The 17,119-nt window shown below is 38.3% G+C and overlaps 1 protein-coding gene and 1 pseudogene across 10 annotated transcripts in view; one reads left to right on the top strand and one right to left on the bottom strand.

Moving 5' to 3' along the window:
- Positions 1-17,119, top strand: part of FGD4 (FYVE, RhoGEF and PH domain containing 4) — a 159,814-nt gene that overhangs the window by 88,269 nt on the left and 54,426 nt on the right. For 9 of the 10 annotated variants that reach the window (XM_029953245.1, XM_029953251.1, XM_029953253.1 and 6 more), the window contains one exon: positions 15,059-15,148. In XM_029953245.1, the coding sequence (XP_029809105.1) occupies positions 15,059-15,148 (90 nt within the window). Of the gene's footprint in view, positions 1-922; positions 1,207-15,058; positions 15,149-17,119 lie in introns of those variants that run through there. The other variant, XM_029953254.1, reaches the window with a different exon arrangement.
- Positions 4,591-4,663, bottom strand: LOC115305773 (annotated as a pseudogene).

Genomic DNA, 17,119 nt, shown 5'->3' with positions numbered 1-17,119 from the left:
GAAAATTTGTAAATGACAAATCCAAGTCTTCAATCTAATATTTAGGATTTTTTAGAAGTTTATTTATTTTAGGGCACCTGGGTGGCTCAGTAGGTTAAGTGTCCAACTTCAGCTCAGGTCATGATCTCACGGTCCATGAGTTTGAGCTCTGTGTCTGGCTGACAGCTCAGAGCCTGGAACCGGTTTCAGATTGTCTCTGTCTCTCTGCCCCTCCCCCATCCATACACTGTCTGTCTCTTTCTCTCTCAAAAATAAATAAATATGGGGTGCGTGGGTGGCTCAGTCAGTTAAGTGTCCAGCTTCATCTCAGGTCATGATCTCGCGGTTCGTGGGTTCAAGCCCTGCATCGGGCCCTGTGCTGACAGCTAGCTCAGAGCCTGGAGCCTGCAGCCTGCTTCAGATTCTGTATCTCCCTCTCTCTCTGACCCTCCCCTGCTTGCGCTCTCTCTCTCTCTGTCTCTCAAAAATAAACAAAATAAATAAATAATTAAACATTAAAAAATGTTTTAATGTTTATTTATTTTTGAGAGAGAGAGAGAATACATACACAAGCACGGGGAGAGGCAGAGGGAGAGGGAAAGAAAATCTCAAACAGACTCCACACTGTCAGCGCAGAGCCCAACATGGGACTTGAACCAACTAGCCAAGAGGTCATGACCTGAACCAAAATCCCGAGCAGGACACTCACTTGACTGAGCCACTTAAGTTGCTCCTCTATTTAGAACGTTTTTATGGTGCTGTGCCTTAAGTGGCATTAATATAGGCAGAAATCCAAAAGGACCGATAGTAAAATATCAGAATAAAAAGTGATTGATTGATGTGTTTAGAATTTTAACTAAAATGAAATCCACAGTGTGGTACAGTTTTCAGTGACCCTGAAAAAGATCCCAAATAGATAAAAAGCCAGTGGCTTATTTTCTTCCAGTTAGTGAATTAATTTTAAATGCTGTCTCTCAAGCAGGGAAAGTTTAAATAAGGAAGTGGGTGGGAGAAAAGTGAGTCATACTTGGTAACACTATCTGAAGCATTAAAGAAACAGGACATTGCAAAGTGAATCTCTTCACTACATCTTGATGCGGTGGTAGATTTTAGTGTCTGTGCTTGAACCATGGTGAACAGAAGAGAAGGGTAGAATTGAGGACTCAAGACTCCTACATTTGTCCTTTTATAGTTGGAATGATGCCACCAGCAAGTATTTACAAAACAGTAAGAACTTTTTTTATTAATGTTTTAATTGGTAATGCCTGTGGTTGCTGGGTACTACTTTTTTCCTGTTCTATATTATTATCTGTACATTCTCATTGATGAGTGTTATTTGCTTTGGGAGAGACTTAATAGGGCTTTCTTCTTAAACAAGCAAAACAGAATAGTACAGCTGGCCTTTCTCCTAAGTGGGAATGTAAGTAGTAGATGGCACATTTTATATGTGGGAAGAAAAATGGCATTTTCTCTGCAGAGCTATTGCTACAAACACTACCTGTGTCTCTCATCTAAAGGGCAGTATTAGGACTTAATATATACACGGTGATAACATGTTCTCCTTTACTGCTCTGCTGTCTGTTACAGTGCTTTGGTTCAAATTTGCAAACATAAATGTTAATAATGCTAGGGTGATAAATTTTCTGTTATATATAGATTGCCAATGTTAAAAACAAACAAATGTTTAAAAAAATACTATATAGTGAAACTATATAGATTGCCAATGTTAAAAACAAACAAATGTTTAAAAAAATACTATATAGTGAACCAGGAAATCTTGATGCTTCTTCTGACTTGTCCACTAAACTAGTGATATGACCTCAAACAAATCAATTATTTGTGCCTTTAAAGGATATAAACTGAATGTAATCTTAAGGTCCTTTTCAGTGATAATGTAATAATAATTCTATGCTGTTTTTAATAGGTATATTTGTTAGCATAGCCCCCCATATTGTCAGCTGCTTCTTGAACTGTCTAGTATGTTGAACCTCTAAGATACAATGGAATATTTTGAATTTTACTCTACAGACAACTGAAAAAAATTACTTCAATCTTTATGTAACTCCATGTAGAGACTTACATCAGAATAGTCTTAAATAAGTTTCATTTGAACCAGTATTAAATTTTTTTAATGTTTATTACTTATTTTTGAGAGTAAGAGGCAGAGTATGAGCCAGGGAGAGACAGAGAGAGAGGGAGACACAAAAACAGAAGCAGGTTCCAGGCTCCTAGCTGTTAGCACAGAGCCCGAAGCAGGGCTCGAACCCACAGACTGTGAGATCATGACCTGAGCCAAAGTTGGATGCTTAACTAACTGAGCCACCCAGGTGCCCTCACATTAAAATAGATCTTGAGCAGTCATTATTAATAATGAGAACTGATTTAAAGTTGTCTCAGCTTCTGAAACTTTCACTGATATCTAATGTGATCACCACTTCAGTGGTGAATATACTGTTATGTTTATCATATAAAAGGTAAAGGAAATACGGAAACTCATTGAAACTATTGTCCTTACCATGCTTTAGCAAAGCTACACTTTTCCAATATTTACACTTTTTGCAGCATCAGTGATCTAGAATATAGCCAGACACCTCAAAGTAAGCAGTTTTTTATTATTAAAAAAATCTCTGAACTAAAGGAAAATTGTGAGTACTCTGTAACACCTTTAGCTCTTACCCACAAGGTGTTATCAGTATTTTAAAGTTACAAGTTTATTACAAGAGATTAAAAAATTGAAATCTACTAAAGGGGAGATGTTATGAGGAAACCTTAAAACCTGTACGTGACAGGGAAGGTAGGGGCAGAAGAATGTCACGTGTGCCTGTGCCGGTGTGCGTCCCTGCGGGCACAGCGGGTGGCGGGAGGGCACACAGTATTATAATAGTATTTGGCTTGATGAATTTGGGTTATCAAAAATAGCTTACACTATATTAAGAGACTCAGGTAAATGGGTCAGTACATTTTAGAATGAAATTCATTTAAAAAATGGTTATATTTTTCCTCAGATTTGTGTGCTTCAGTAGGTAAGCCTCATTAGAAATGCACTACTGTGGAATGCAGTCATTGCTTCTGCCACATAATAAACACTTCCTTTTATAGTTTTCATGCGTCTGTTAGTATCCAAGATAAACTGTAACAGGTTGTATTCATAGAGCTTTCTGAGATTTATTCCGTGTGTCCTTGTCCTATATTTTGTATTGTAAGCCAAATATAAACACATAGATTTGCCCTTTTGAAGATTAAAGTTGTTAGAAATTACATGCCTATTGGCAACATAAACTCAAAGAAGCAATGTATTTAAATCTAGTGGTTGCTTTATCAAGAATATTAGAGAAACATTTTAAGTAAATCCTTCATTTCATCAAAAATGAAAGAAATTGTATAATAAAGTAAGGAATTAATGAAGATAGAGATTTGATAGAATTGATGGAGAATTGATATTTATAGAAACTTTTTAAAAATTTTCTAGTTATTTTGCTTTTTAAATTACCATTTTACCTATATTTTAACATAAGCCTTGAGAGTTTATAACATTTGAACCTACATAAAAGTTAAGGAGATAGGGACACTTGGGTGGCTCTGTCAGTTGAGCATCCAACTTTTGATTTCTACTCAGGTCATGATCCCAGAGTTATGGGATTGGGCCCCATGTTGGACTCCATGCTGAGCCTGGAGCCTGCTTACGATTCTCTCTCCTTCCCTTCCTCCCCCCCACCCCCTGTGTCTGTCTGTCTGTCCCTCTCTCGCTCCCCTTCTCTCTTTGCCCCTCACAAAAGAAAAGAAATTAAGATAATCATCTCTTAAGGAAAAGAATGACAGAATCAAATTCAGAAATATTGCAAATAGAACACCAATGCTCTAATCCAAGTTAACTCACTATTCCTTTTTCCCCTTTAATTTCACTAAACTGTAATTCTTAACGCTGTTGATTTTGCAGAATATAATGTGAGGTATCCGAGGTTTCTGGCAGTTAAAACATAATACTTACCTTGGCTATCTCTTTCTTGTGGTGGGCTATAAGTTTTTCTGTAAGGCTTTAAATTTCTTTTCATTCACTTCTTAAAAAAATAAAGGGGGGGAGGGACAACTGTTGAGATCATGTTAGACTTGAAGACAAATAGTAAGTTACTCTTTATTTCTTCCCTTGCCAGCTCAGCTTTCATCCCAAGAAAGTGAAAGACCACAGAAGCAAAGAAATTATCCAGCTTCACTAATCACTCTTTGTTGTTGTTAGTATTACAGTGAAAGTTCTCACTAAAGTTGTCAGAGTTTTAAAACAATGTGTAGAATAACAGAAAAGTTGTCCCACTAACCATATGGGTAGTCCATATGAAGAGAGCTTTTCTTTATTCACTTAGAACTGAATGGTGAATTTGAAAAGTTCCTTATTTTGTGGCAACTCCATGGAGTCTATTGGGAAGGTATAAGAAAGTGAAATGAGAAAAAATGAACTTCAGAAAGCCTGTATCTGGAAAAAAACAAAACAAAACACCTGTTCCATTTGCAAATTCACTGTGCCAGGCTTACTGTCCTAGGTGCTAGAAACAAGTGAAGAAGACACGTCCTGCTTCCAAAGCCTCCATCTATCGAGGAAAGAGAGACAAAAGTAAATCACCATGATGTGGTGCAATAAATACATTTTTCAGTAACAAACTATAGAAATGATCCCTGAAAGTATAGTCTTCATACTTCAGAAACACCGATGAGGAATGACCCAAGCCTGCAGAAGGGCTGATGGAGGAGCAGGCCGCTGAAAAGCCCTTGAATTTAGCTTGAAGAAAAGTAGGAGAGGCTGCTGGTTGGGTCAGTATAGATGGGAATGGGGTGAGGCAGGGAGGAGTGGTTGTACCTAGACAGAGGCAGAATGTAAGAAAGAAGCAGAGGCCAGTGGACAGATGCCATATTTGTGGGTACTCCGGGCTCATGAGTCGAGGCCAGAGGGCTAGAGAATTGAGTGTGAGAGTAGGATAGGCTTAAAATGCAAGCTAGGGACAAACTGTAGGGCGGCTATGTGCCTAACCTGTGTCTTTCTTCCCCTGAAAATAATAGGGTAAAAACTTTTGGGTAAAAATTAATAGTCTTCATAGAAAATCAAGAAAACACAGCAAAGCATAGAGAGTACAAGTCACCCATAGTTCTACTACCCAGAGAGAAGGCTGCTTTGATATTTAACATTCAAGCTTGTTTTTTCTAAGCTGATTTTTGGGGAAAAACATTTCAATAACCTAATGTATGGTCACTCTGCATCCTGTTTTGTAGGATTAATCCTAGGGACTTTCCTGTGTTATTTCAAACTTTCCATAAGCCAAATTCTGTGTGGCCTCAGAGTCAATTAAAGCATGGAAGTGGCATGATTATACATCTGTGGGTTTTAGAAAAATGAGTCAGATAAAAGGAAAACAGATGGTGCAGGGTTTGTAAGCAACTACAGTAATCCAGGTGTGAGAGGATGAGGTCCTGGACGGATGCGACCAAGGCTTCGGGCAAAGAAGAAGGATTCCTAAGGATCTTCTGATGGTGGTAGGGAATGAGTCATGTTCAACTCCTAGCTCGGGTGAAGTGGCAGTTGGTGTATCACCTATTGAACTACAAGAGAATAGAAGGAGTGACATGTTTGGAGGGCAAAAAAAAAAGATTCACTGAAGTTGAAAGAGTTGTGGATTGTCCTCACGAAGAGGTCTAAAAACAAAAATGGAATACTCTGGAGGCGCCTGGGGCATTCAATTGGTTAAGCATCTGACTTTGGTTCAGGTCATGATCTCATGGTTCGTAGGTTTGAGCCCCCCTTGCTTGGGATTTGCTCTCTCTCTCCCTCTATCTCTGCCCCTCCTCCACTCAAATTATTAAACTTTAAACATTGAAGACCCTGGAGATGTTATGGTGTACTGGTTAAGGATAAAGATATTGGAATTAAAAGAGATGAGTTCAAACCCCAGCTTTGTCACCTGCCAGCTAGGTGACCTCGGACATGGTATTTTAACATAATTTGGTCTTGGTTTCCAAACATGTTAACAAAATAATTGAGGTGGAAGACAGGAAGGAAGGTATTGTGTTTGGAATGTTGGGAGGGAGTAGAGTTGCTAATTTGGTTAGTTTTGTACTACTGAGTTGACGGCACCTGCAGGACATCCATTTGCAGATATTAATTGGCAAGTGGAAATATGGATCTGGAGCTCAGGAAAGAAGATAAGAATGTAAGAGGATGTACATAAGGGTGTGATTAATGCTGCCAAAATAGAATGTGCAGGAACAGGAAGAAGGGCAAAGACTGAGCCCTAGAGAGCACAAACATAATCAAAAGCGGAACATAGTTGTGTGAGAGGAAAAGGAGAGCGATGTCATGAGAACCACAGGGTTTGGGGAAAGGGGGGCATAAGATTATTGGTGAGCTTATGAGGATGGAACGTTGTAGCTAACTAGCTCAGAGAACCTGGGTAATCAAATTAACCAGACTACATTAATACTATACATACACTGTGTGCAAGGCACTACAGAAAATAGAAGAGGAAACAGCTGAGACAGGATTGAGACAAATGATTATTATGTAAGCTATCTTGAGGTAAGCGGAAAAGGGAACTCAAAGACGAAGTCAAGATTCAGAGCATGGCTAAGAGGGTGAATTCTGTTAGCATAAATTGAGAAGTTGGGGAGTCTCGACTCAGAGAGATACTAAGACTACAGTGTAGAGGGGATGCTGGTAGGCTTGGTGCCAGTGTGGGAAGTGCCCCAACAGGGGCCAGTGAGATAGCCTCAAGGGATGGGGCTTGGAGCTTGAGGACAGTGAAGAAAGCTCTTGTGGTGACTTGTGACTAAGATCCTGAGGGCCAAGGTCAAGGGTAGTGGGCACAATCAGCGGTCTTCCAGCATTGCTGAATGGCCTGGAACACAAGAAAGAGAAGATGGAACTTGGAGTGTGGAGTGAGCCAAGGTCTGCAAGTCAGTAGTGTCAGAAGAACAAGAAAATAACAGAATCAATGGTGGGGCTCGACAGAATGTTGACATGGAACAGGTTTGGGAAAGTAAGGTGTGTGGAGGTCACTATGTGTATTTAAGATGCTGTTTGGCCTGGGTGTGAAAGAAATGGAAAGGTCAGATCTTAAAAACACAGCAGTCATCATTTGTGGCTCAAAAACAAAAACAAAACAAAATAAGCAATATACCATAACCTGGGGGTCAGGAAGACAGCCTCAAGGGCCGGAGTCTCTAAGTTTGTATCCCAGCTTGGCCACTTACCAGTTGTATGACCTCTAGCAGGTCACTTAAACCTCTCTGTAGCTTCATTTTTTTCATCTGCAACATGGAAATAATAACGTATCTCATAAGGTTATTATAAGGCATAGATCATCAAATCATTGTAGAGAATTTAGAACAGTGCCTTATAACGTAATGTAAGCAATATGTTGGATAAGCATAAAAATAAAATCATGTTTCCTCATTTGTAAGTTGGGGGAACAGACTCATGACCTGAGATGTCCCCTAACAGATCCGAAGTTTAGCATGTCCTGCCAGGTGAGTACCCAGCACCTACCAGTTTTAAAGTGAGACAGTCCTTTGCGGGAGGCACATTTTGCCAGCCTCTTCCTTTTTAACACAGGCTTCTTATATTTTGTTTGTTTCTCTTGCCTGAGGACAATAGGTTATTAGCACATAATACACTCATTTATATGCATAAGGTTTGAACTCCAGGGAATTATCATCAGAAATATTTATAAGTGACCTAATTAATTTGATGCTCTGCATAGATTTGGGATAGGTTAATTCAGTTATTGATTGTGAGCATATATTGAATTCTTCCTGATACCTGATCTTTAATTTCTGCAAAAGCCAAAGACAATTTAGTGTAATGTATACTAAATTGGGTATAAGAAGAACAGAGTTCTCTTTTTGCTACCACTTACTTCCTGTTTGATCTAGTGCAGATAACTAAATTGTCCTTCTCAGCACAAGCTCTGTTTTGCCCCTCTCCCCACCCTATCTCAAAAGGATAGAATGTAAACATTCAGATTAAACTCTCACTCACCTGTTCTCCTGTTTTGAATTGAGTAAATAGAGTAGAGGGTATCGGATTGGAAAATCGTTGCTGGGTCCAAAGTAGGCTTGGGGGTGCCTGGCTCGGGCAATAGAGCATGCGACTCTCGATCTTGGGATTGTGAGTTCCAGCTCCATTGTAGGTGTAGGGATTATTTAAAAATAAAAAAAAGAAAGAAAGTAGGCTTGGACTTTGCTCCCAAAACTTCCTGAAGGATCATGCTAAGGTCATAGACTATTTATTCTTGTCATAGTCTGTAATGAAGTCCTGGGAAAGGAATAACGTGTGTGTGTCATAGTGGGTATTCTTTTTCCTGTAATGTGAACCTGGCGATCAATTTCTTGCTGATTACAAATCGTCCCTGAGAACATGTGACCATCCTTATGGCATTATTACATGATCTTAACTGAACACAAAATCTGTGTTTTATTCCTTTACCTTTCCAGGTTCTTGTCCTCCAAATCCACAGGGAGTTCTCTTCCTTAAAAGGCTGGGACAAAGCAAGAATTTTATTTTCACAGACCTAGATTTGAATCCTGGCTGAATCACTTACTTACTTAGCTCTACGATTTGGGGCAGATTACCCATTCTCTTTAAGACACTGCTTTCTCATCTATAAAATGATAGGATAGTGACGCCTGTCTAATAGGAGTATTATGAAGATTCCATTAGCTAATTCATGTGAAACACATGCTAGTGCCCAGCACACAGTAAGTGCTCAGTAAATAGTGAGGGCTGTCAGCCACTTGTGATGCCTTCCCTGATTTCCCCGGTCCTTAGTATGAGAAAGGATCTATAGAATTCTGGAATATTGGAATGAAGGTGTCTGACACAAGTTAAGATTTGAAGGTGCTTTTTGAGGTGATAGGCCAATAATGTAACATTCAAATATTATTGTGATCTAATTTTAAATGGTCACCTGGAGCCACATGGAAGACTTTAATGTCCAGGAAGACATTAAAAATGACATATCAAAATTTTAATACAGCTCATGAATTGTGGTACAGAATCAAGTGTTGATTTCCTAAGTTTACTCATCATGTTATGAAAGAATGGACTTCAGGGAAAGCAAAAACATGTGTATTCATATAAAGCTACATCTTCCATCTCAATGGAAGAATTTAATCGACAGCAGATTTGGGTAGAAACTCCCAGAACCAAGAAATCCAAATTATATATATATATACACATATACATATACATATATATACACATACATATATATACATATATATATACACACACACATATATACACACACACATATATGCTATTATATATATGTGTATGTATATATGTATGTATATATATTACTTTAACATAACCTGTAATGAATATATGAAAAAAGCTCTAAGAACTTTTCGTAGTTTTGATTCAATATTTTTAGGAAAAAAATTCTACCTGCTTAAAATGAAATCATGAGAACATGTATTGAAAACTTAAAAGCATAACTGAAGAGCAATAAAGCATGATGTCAATATCTGATTCACTTTTATGTAATGGAAGGATTTGCCCTTAAAGCATCTTGTAGGAAACTCTCATTGTTTATTAACCTTTATGAAGTTCTTTCCAAAATATCTGCCCCCTGCTTGGTGGTTCTGAGGCATGTGGCAGTGCGTATGGTGCTAAGACTTTGAAGAATGAATCACGGGCTCCACACAGGCATTTTCTGCCTTTCCAGTACATGAAGTCTGTGAGCTGCCTGGGGGGCTCTTTGGGGCTCCTGCCATATGGAAGAGTCATGCCAAAAGGTCTGAAAAGAGCCGTAGGAGCTGGTGACATCTGTAAATGAGGAGGCAGAACTGACACTGCAGCATATTCATGAGCCAGCAGGCACACTGACTGATGGCCAGGCTGAATCCAGCCTAGGGAGAATGGAGCAAATCTCTACTGGAAGGTTACTGGAGGTGTGAAGGTACACCGTCCTAACCTAGGAAGTGCATTAAGCAGAAGAGAGAAGCAGAGAAAAGTAAACTGTGTGATCTCTTACTGTAAGAGGCATGTACTTCATCTTTTCAATTTGGATAGTATATATGTACTCTGTTGCATCTTTGTTTGAGGCAATATGCTGAGAATCAGCTTTCAATACAGGAATATAGTATCATTTACAAGTGAAAAAAAATCTCAAGTTATAGAGGAATATCAAAGGTAAGATGCTTTTGTAATAGAATATTTATGATTATTTTTAAAATATGTCAAGGGGCACCTGGGTGGCTCAGTTGGTTAGGCGGCCAACATCGGCTCAGGTTGTGATCTCACAGTCCACGGGTTCGAGCCCCACCTCGGGCTCTGTGCTGACAGCTCAGAGGATGGAGTTTGCTTCAGATTCTGTGTCTCCCTCTCCCCCCCCCCGCCCCACCCCCCTGGTCACTCTCTGTCTTTCTCTTAAAAAGTAAAGACATAAAAAGAATTATTTTAAGTTAAGCCTGTGTATTTGGTTCCAATAGAGGCAAATAGGATTATTTATTAAATCAATATTGTGTAGCCATTACTATTTTACAAAGAATCACAAGAATATGTGACTTAGTAAAGTGCTAAGCACAAAAGTAGTGGTTATATAGTTTTGAAGTGGCAAATAACAAGAAACAATATTATATGACTTTACCTATTTAACTTTTCATTAAAAAAAAAAAAAAACCAGGCTACATCTCTAATGTACTAGCAATTGTAAAACAACTTTGTGTGTTATTTAAGCATAAATACCTGATGATTATTACTAAAAGGCTGAAAAGCCTACCATGAATAGAATTTATATTAGAGAAAGATTGTATACATTAAAATGTAGAGTAGTTATCACATTTCATTTTTTAAGTGGATCACTTGTATTTTGTTAGTCTCTTCCCTTGCAGGCACTTATTACAGTCTTGTTGCTTATTGCAGAGAAGAGTTAGAATGAGAGCCAAAGGTTTGCTGACCAGTGACTTCGAAGCCCCTGCTCTCTTACATGATTGGAATCTGATTCAGCTGCCTTTTAACCGTGTGACTTGGAGCAAGTCACCTGGCCTTTCTGAGCCTTGGAATTTTGTTTTTTTGTATGTGTGTGCTGCCTATAAAACAGAAATAATGTACCTATTTTATAGAATTATTGTAAGGATTAGTCAATTTATATAAAATAATTATAACAGTGCCTGGTCTGTAACAAGCAATCATTAAATTATTGTTAGCTGTTCTTATGATAGTACTGTTGGTTGGGTCCATGATTTCTTCACCTCTACCACAAAAATCCTTAGTAACTTTTCACAAACCTACGTGTGAGTGATTAAACCGAATGTCAGCAAGTTTACTTTTGCTTATCTTTGTGTTGGCTTTGGCAAGGTCAGGGACCTAACATTAGAAGACCATCTGTGTGGAAGGACACAGCTTTTGCTAACAACTGCTGGCCTCTCCTTTGGATTTTGCAAACTATGACCAGGATACCCACAATTTGCCACATTCAGCTAAAGTATGATTTAGAGTCAGCAAAAGATCATTTATTATAAGCTTCCGATTTAAGATCCTGTAGGATGTGGAAGACCTCAGGAGTGACTGCATTGCATAGCAATAATAGACAGTTTGACCTGTTAGTTAATGAATTCTCTGACTCATAAAGGATGTATTTTTTTATCATGGCACAGACTTTGGTGAATGGTTTTCCTTAAAGGTATTTGTCAGAACTAGAATCAGAACATATGAAAGTGAGTGAGTCACAAAGATACAGTGCCACTATTAGAATAAAACTAAGGTCTTGCAAAGAGCAAACCACTAATACTAATGATGACATGGATCTATCTCAAATGCATTTTGAGAAGTAAAAGAAGCAACACTCAAAAGGCACATGCTGTGTGATTTCATTTATACAACTTTCTGGAAAAGGACAGATCTAATAACTGTTAACAGGAGCGGGTGATAGCAGAGGAATGGGACCAACCATAGAGACTTATGTTTGGGTGGAAATGTTCTTTATCTTGATTGTGGTAATGAGATGATGGTATTAATCTCCTCCTAGAACTATACACCAGAAGGATGAATCTTACTGTTTGTAGGTTATATGTCAGTAAATCTGAATCTTACTATTTGTAAGTTATATGTCAATAAATCTGGCTTACAAAAACACAAAAGGCTGGGGCGCCTGGGTGGCTCAGTCGGTTAAGTGTCTGACTTCAGCTCAGGTCATGATCTCATAGTCTGTGATTTCAAGCCCTGTGTCAGGCTCTCTGCTGACAGCTCAGAGCCTGGAGCCTGCCTCAGATTCTGTCTGTCTCTCTCTCAAAAATTAATAAGCATTAAAAAAACCCCACACAGATGGCTTTTAGTATTGATGCAGGGCAGTATTTCTTTTGAGTATGTCGAATAGTACATTTAGCATCTTCTAAAATGTTGATATATTTCTTACATATTTACTACATATTTGTGTTCTCTTATTATAGGTTTGGAAGACACATTCTCAGTTATTTTGTTTTCTCCTCTATAAGTAGTAATTGTTTAAAAATTACTTGAGAGTTTTTCAGTGGCACAGAATATACCCCAGACATTTCATAGTATTTCAGTTTTCCATACTAATGAGGACGCTTCTAACACAAATAACTCCAGTAACACCAACCTGACTTAAACAATAAGGACGTTTATTAGCTTCATCTCTGTGGTTATGGGGTGGCTGCTCATAGCACTTGAGTCTATGGGTGCCCTTATTTACATTGAGCATCAAAGAGAAATTTCTTTTTCTGTGGCTCTTCCTTAGAGTAGGGAGTCCCGGTGCATATTCCCTCTTGTCTCATTGTCTCTTGAACCAATCACTGTGTATTCTTGATTGTTACACCAGTTAGGGCCCTCCTTTTCATCTGGGGAATGGGCTAGTTTAGTGAGGTAGATATACTAACCAAATCTGGATATAATTAAGAAATAGCGGCAAAGGATATCCGACAGCAGACAACAATGCTAGTACTTTACCCTGAATTGATTGTTTAACCAAAACTTTGGTTAACTGGGATTTAATGACAATATAGTGTTTACTTCAGTATTTTTGAGACCACAAATTATTTAAATGGTATTATGTTACTTTACCTAAATAAAGCCTTCACATAAAAATACCCCATTTCAGTGCTGTTGTAAGTAGCAACATGGTAACCTCATATGTTGAACACGATGAAGCACACTATATAGTATAATAGCATTTTGTACACAATTTTAAATGTAGCCTTTACACAAACCAGATACTGGTTTAAAATATACTTTGCTCTGCTTTGGTGCTAGAGTTATTACTAAACCCTTACTACGCTTCATACTTGCCTAGAATGAAAAAGGGGCTTCAGCAAAATAGCTGGGTAGAAATTTCTCAACAAAAAGATGTTTAGGAATAAAATAGAAAATGAGTTCTAATAGAACCAAGCCCAAGGGCTCTGGGTAGTTGAAAAAGGCTCCATGGACAAGGAATAAAAATTCAGCAGGCCATCCAAAAAAAGTATGTCTTAAATACCTAGAAAGGTAAAGGAAGAACATATGCCATGCAGAGAGGATGCAAAAAGAAAGGTTTGGGAATGACCATGGGCACGTTTGGATAATGGTGGGTTAGATTTGTGTGTTTGGAGGGAAGGGTGCCTGCAGAGATACACTGGGAAAGCAGTCTGAGACAATGAGTAGAGACAAGATTTGAACAACCCTGAATGATACATAGTCTGGTTGATCCCACTGGTGAAACTGTTGGGGCGCCTGGGTGGCTCAGTCGGTTGGGCATCTGACTTCAGCTCAGGTCACGATCACATGTGCCTTGGGTTGGAGCCCCACATCAGGCTCAGTGCTGAGAGCTCAGAGCCTGGAACCTGCTTCAGATTCAGTGTCTTCCTCTGTCTGCCCCTCCCCTACTTGCGCACGCATGCACACTTTCTCTCTCAAAGATTTAAACATTAATGTTTTAATGTTGATTTAAACATTAAAAATTTTTTACAAAAAAGAAAGTAAGACTGTTGGAGATTTTCTTTCTATGGAAAGTAGAATGATCTTGGCAAAGCAGAGTATGAAAGATTGCTCATACAACAGCATACAAGGTGCATTTGAGTCAAAAAGTAGTAGAATTGGATCAAAATGGGAGTGCTTGATTAGCCTGGGCTTGAGCTAAGGTCTGAGCAAAACCGGGTGGCAGTGATGAGAAAAGGATGGATGCTAAAGACCTAACATGAGTAGGAGTTTGTAGCAGGCTGGATTTCATGGTGGGGAGCTATGTTCACAGTGATTCAGGGTATCAAAGGCAGATAACTGGAAAGGGATGGAACCATTGCCAGGCTGGCAAAATTCCAATTGGGTGGGAGGGTAGAGGTTTTTCTGGAAAGATGAGTTTGGTCTTACATTCATTGGTCTCATTCATTCATTGAGCAATACCTTATCACATGCCAGTATTTTATTGAAGCCATGTACTAGACAGGAGAGAGTTACCAAGTCACCAAGAAAAAAACGTGTTCCCATTCTCACAGAACTAGCAAAGCTCTACACATATATTTAAGGACCAAGTAAACATAAACCGAGGAAATAATAAAATGTTTGTTTTTAATTTACTATGGGTAGAGGGAGGAGGGGGACACAGATGAAGCAATATTAACAATGAGCTCATAGTTGTTGAATCTCAGTGATCGATACATGCTGCTGGTTCATTTTACTGTTTACTCATGTATGATTTTCCTAACGTTTTTATTAAAAGACAAAAAACCAGATGCATAGAGCTAATAATTAGGCAAATTATCTGAAAGAGTGAAAAAATCATTTCTGAAAAGTAGCCTGAGAGAGACAGGGAGGAAAATGAGCCAAATAAGGTGTCTGAGAAAGATAGAAGATGTTTGACGGGCAAAACAGGCGACAGTGTTGATTTTGACAGAGGCTAACGAAGTCGTTATGGGTTAAATCCAGCAGATTGCTTATTTTTAATTTTGTTCCTTTCTGGTTGGACGGTTCTTCATGGCTGAAAGGAATTGGGTACCTGAGAAGTTTGAGAAAACTTTTTAACTATTTGATAAGGTGTTTATTCCTTGAAAAATATTGTCTCAGTTTTATTTCCTAATATGTGGATATCTATTCTATTTGTAGGAAACTAATGAACAAAAACTTCACAAAATAGCCAACGAACTTTTGCTTACAGAAAGAGCTTATGTCAACCGACTTGACCTCTTAGATAAGGTAACATTTTCCTTTTCACGGTTATTTTATTGTTTGGCATTGTATATCATTTTTAATAATCAAGGGGTTTTAGAAACTACCAGATGGGCATGACTGTTTTTGGCCAGTGAAAGCTTTTTCTTCAAGGAAATTTTCAGGATTTTTAGTTTGTCAGTGAATACACTAGACATAAAGGTTTTTCAGTTCATAAAGATCAGATTTAAGGACTCTCTATATGAGTCACAAAATGCCTTTATTATATCTTTCATCCCTCAATACTAGTCTGTTTCGTGACCATTTATTGTGATTTTAGAGCCATGTTCCCGTTACAATCTAAATAAGAGATTGGTGATTCTAATGCCTGCATGAATATATCACTGATTCTGTTTGTCTCATGTGCTGTTCAGACCCATGTGAGTCATCTGAATTGAGGGAGTAAGAGGGTCGGAAGGAATTTTGAGTGTTCATTTGTTTAAGCGTGTGGGAGACATCTAATACAGTGCCTGTAAAGTTCCACAGTCAATATTTGTTAGAAATGGCATTCAAAGTACTTTGTCAAACATTGTGTACTTTCATCATACTAGGGCCTTGAGTATCATTTTAAATACACATTACAAAGGATCACTTAGAAGTTATTAAGGCTTCTTAATATTACTTTAGTGATAAAAGAACAAGAGAAATGGTAGATTGCCAATATAGACTCCTATTATTAGAAGAGAAAGTTGCCATGTTTGAGTGCTAACTATAAGAAGAATTGTCCCACTTTCGCCATTGGAAAACAGGAACTCCTGGGAACAGGCCCTGCTGGGTAAACCTCGTTATCGTTGATTCCTAGAGTGGACTATGGCCCTGTCAGATGAGCCCTCAGGGGCCAGTTTAAGACTTCTGTCCTTTGAAATAATGAGTTTGTGACTTAGAAACACTCACTTTCCAAAGAATTTCACTATAAGTCCATCATTCACGTTTGTTTATATGTTTGAAACAATTTCCCCTCAGGGGAATACAGACCTGAAATGTTCAGTATTCCTATTGTGGAGACATGTCTTTTTGTCTTACAAGTTCTGTGGGTTTTTTGTTTTTGTTCTTTTTTGTTATTTTAGCCGTATTAGCTTGTCAGCTACTGTTGCTGACCTTTTAGAAGTTTAGAGTTTTAATTACTTAAAATATCCTATCTATTGGAGTCTCTAAGGACTTTGTGATTTTGTGTTCTTTTTGCCTCCCAAGAAAATGCAGTGGAGGTGAATTTAGAAAATTAACAACCATCTGGACATTTGAAGGAACAGACCTCCTTCTGCCTACATTTAACAGAATGTCAATTAAGAGGTATAGTAGCCATAGTGAAGAATAGCCAAGACTGTAGGTTTTTAAGATATCTGTTGTTATGTGCAGAAGATCTTTTTATCTTCTTGTAAGTGTTTAAGTTATCATGCATTATTACTTATTGAAAAGCAAGTACACATCTGTGAACTGAAATATTCTTTTGTTCATCCATTGGCCAGATATTTATTAAGCACCTGTTCTGTAGGAACTAAATTATGATGGCCTCCCTCCCCAAGGGGGCAGACAGGAAAACTGAGATTTATGCCCACAATTTACAATAATGGGCAGTATGGTGTAAGTGCCATTGAAGTCATTAAAAACATAAAGGAGAATGAAAAATACCACAGTTATTGATTTATATAAAGTTTTCCTTCCATCCCTCTTGACTCTACCTGTAGATAGTAAATCCTTTTACCTCAATCGGAAATTCTCTGGCAAAGAAGAGGTTAATATCCCCAATATAGAGGAGAACCTAGGTTAGAGTCAGGTTGTCTAATTCGAACTCCTGGGTCTTCTCACTCCAAGCATATACTCATCCATTTCAAGAATGATTGATTTCTGGAACCGTGAACTTGTTCGTTGATTCAACAAGTTACTAGGAGCCCACTGTGCATAGCACAGTGGTAGGTGGTTGACCAGTAAATTTGAAGTAACTTTTGCTTTATTCTCTTA

The sequence above is a fragment of the Suricata suricatta genome, chromosome 10 (assembly GCF_006229205.1).
Source record: "Suricata suricatta isolate VVHF042 chromosome 10, meerkat_22Aug2017_6uvM2_HiC, whole genome shotgun sequence".
Classification (NCBI taxonomy): domain Eukaryota; kingdom Metazoa; phylum Chordata; class Mammalia; order Carnivora; family Herpestidae; genus Suricata; species Suricata suricatta.
This window is presented reverse-complemented; position numbering and strand designations above follow the sequence as displayed.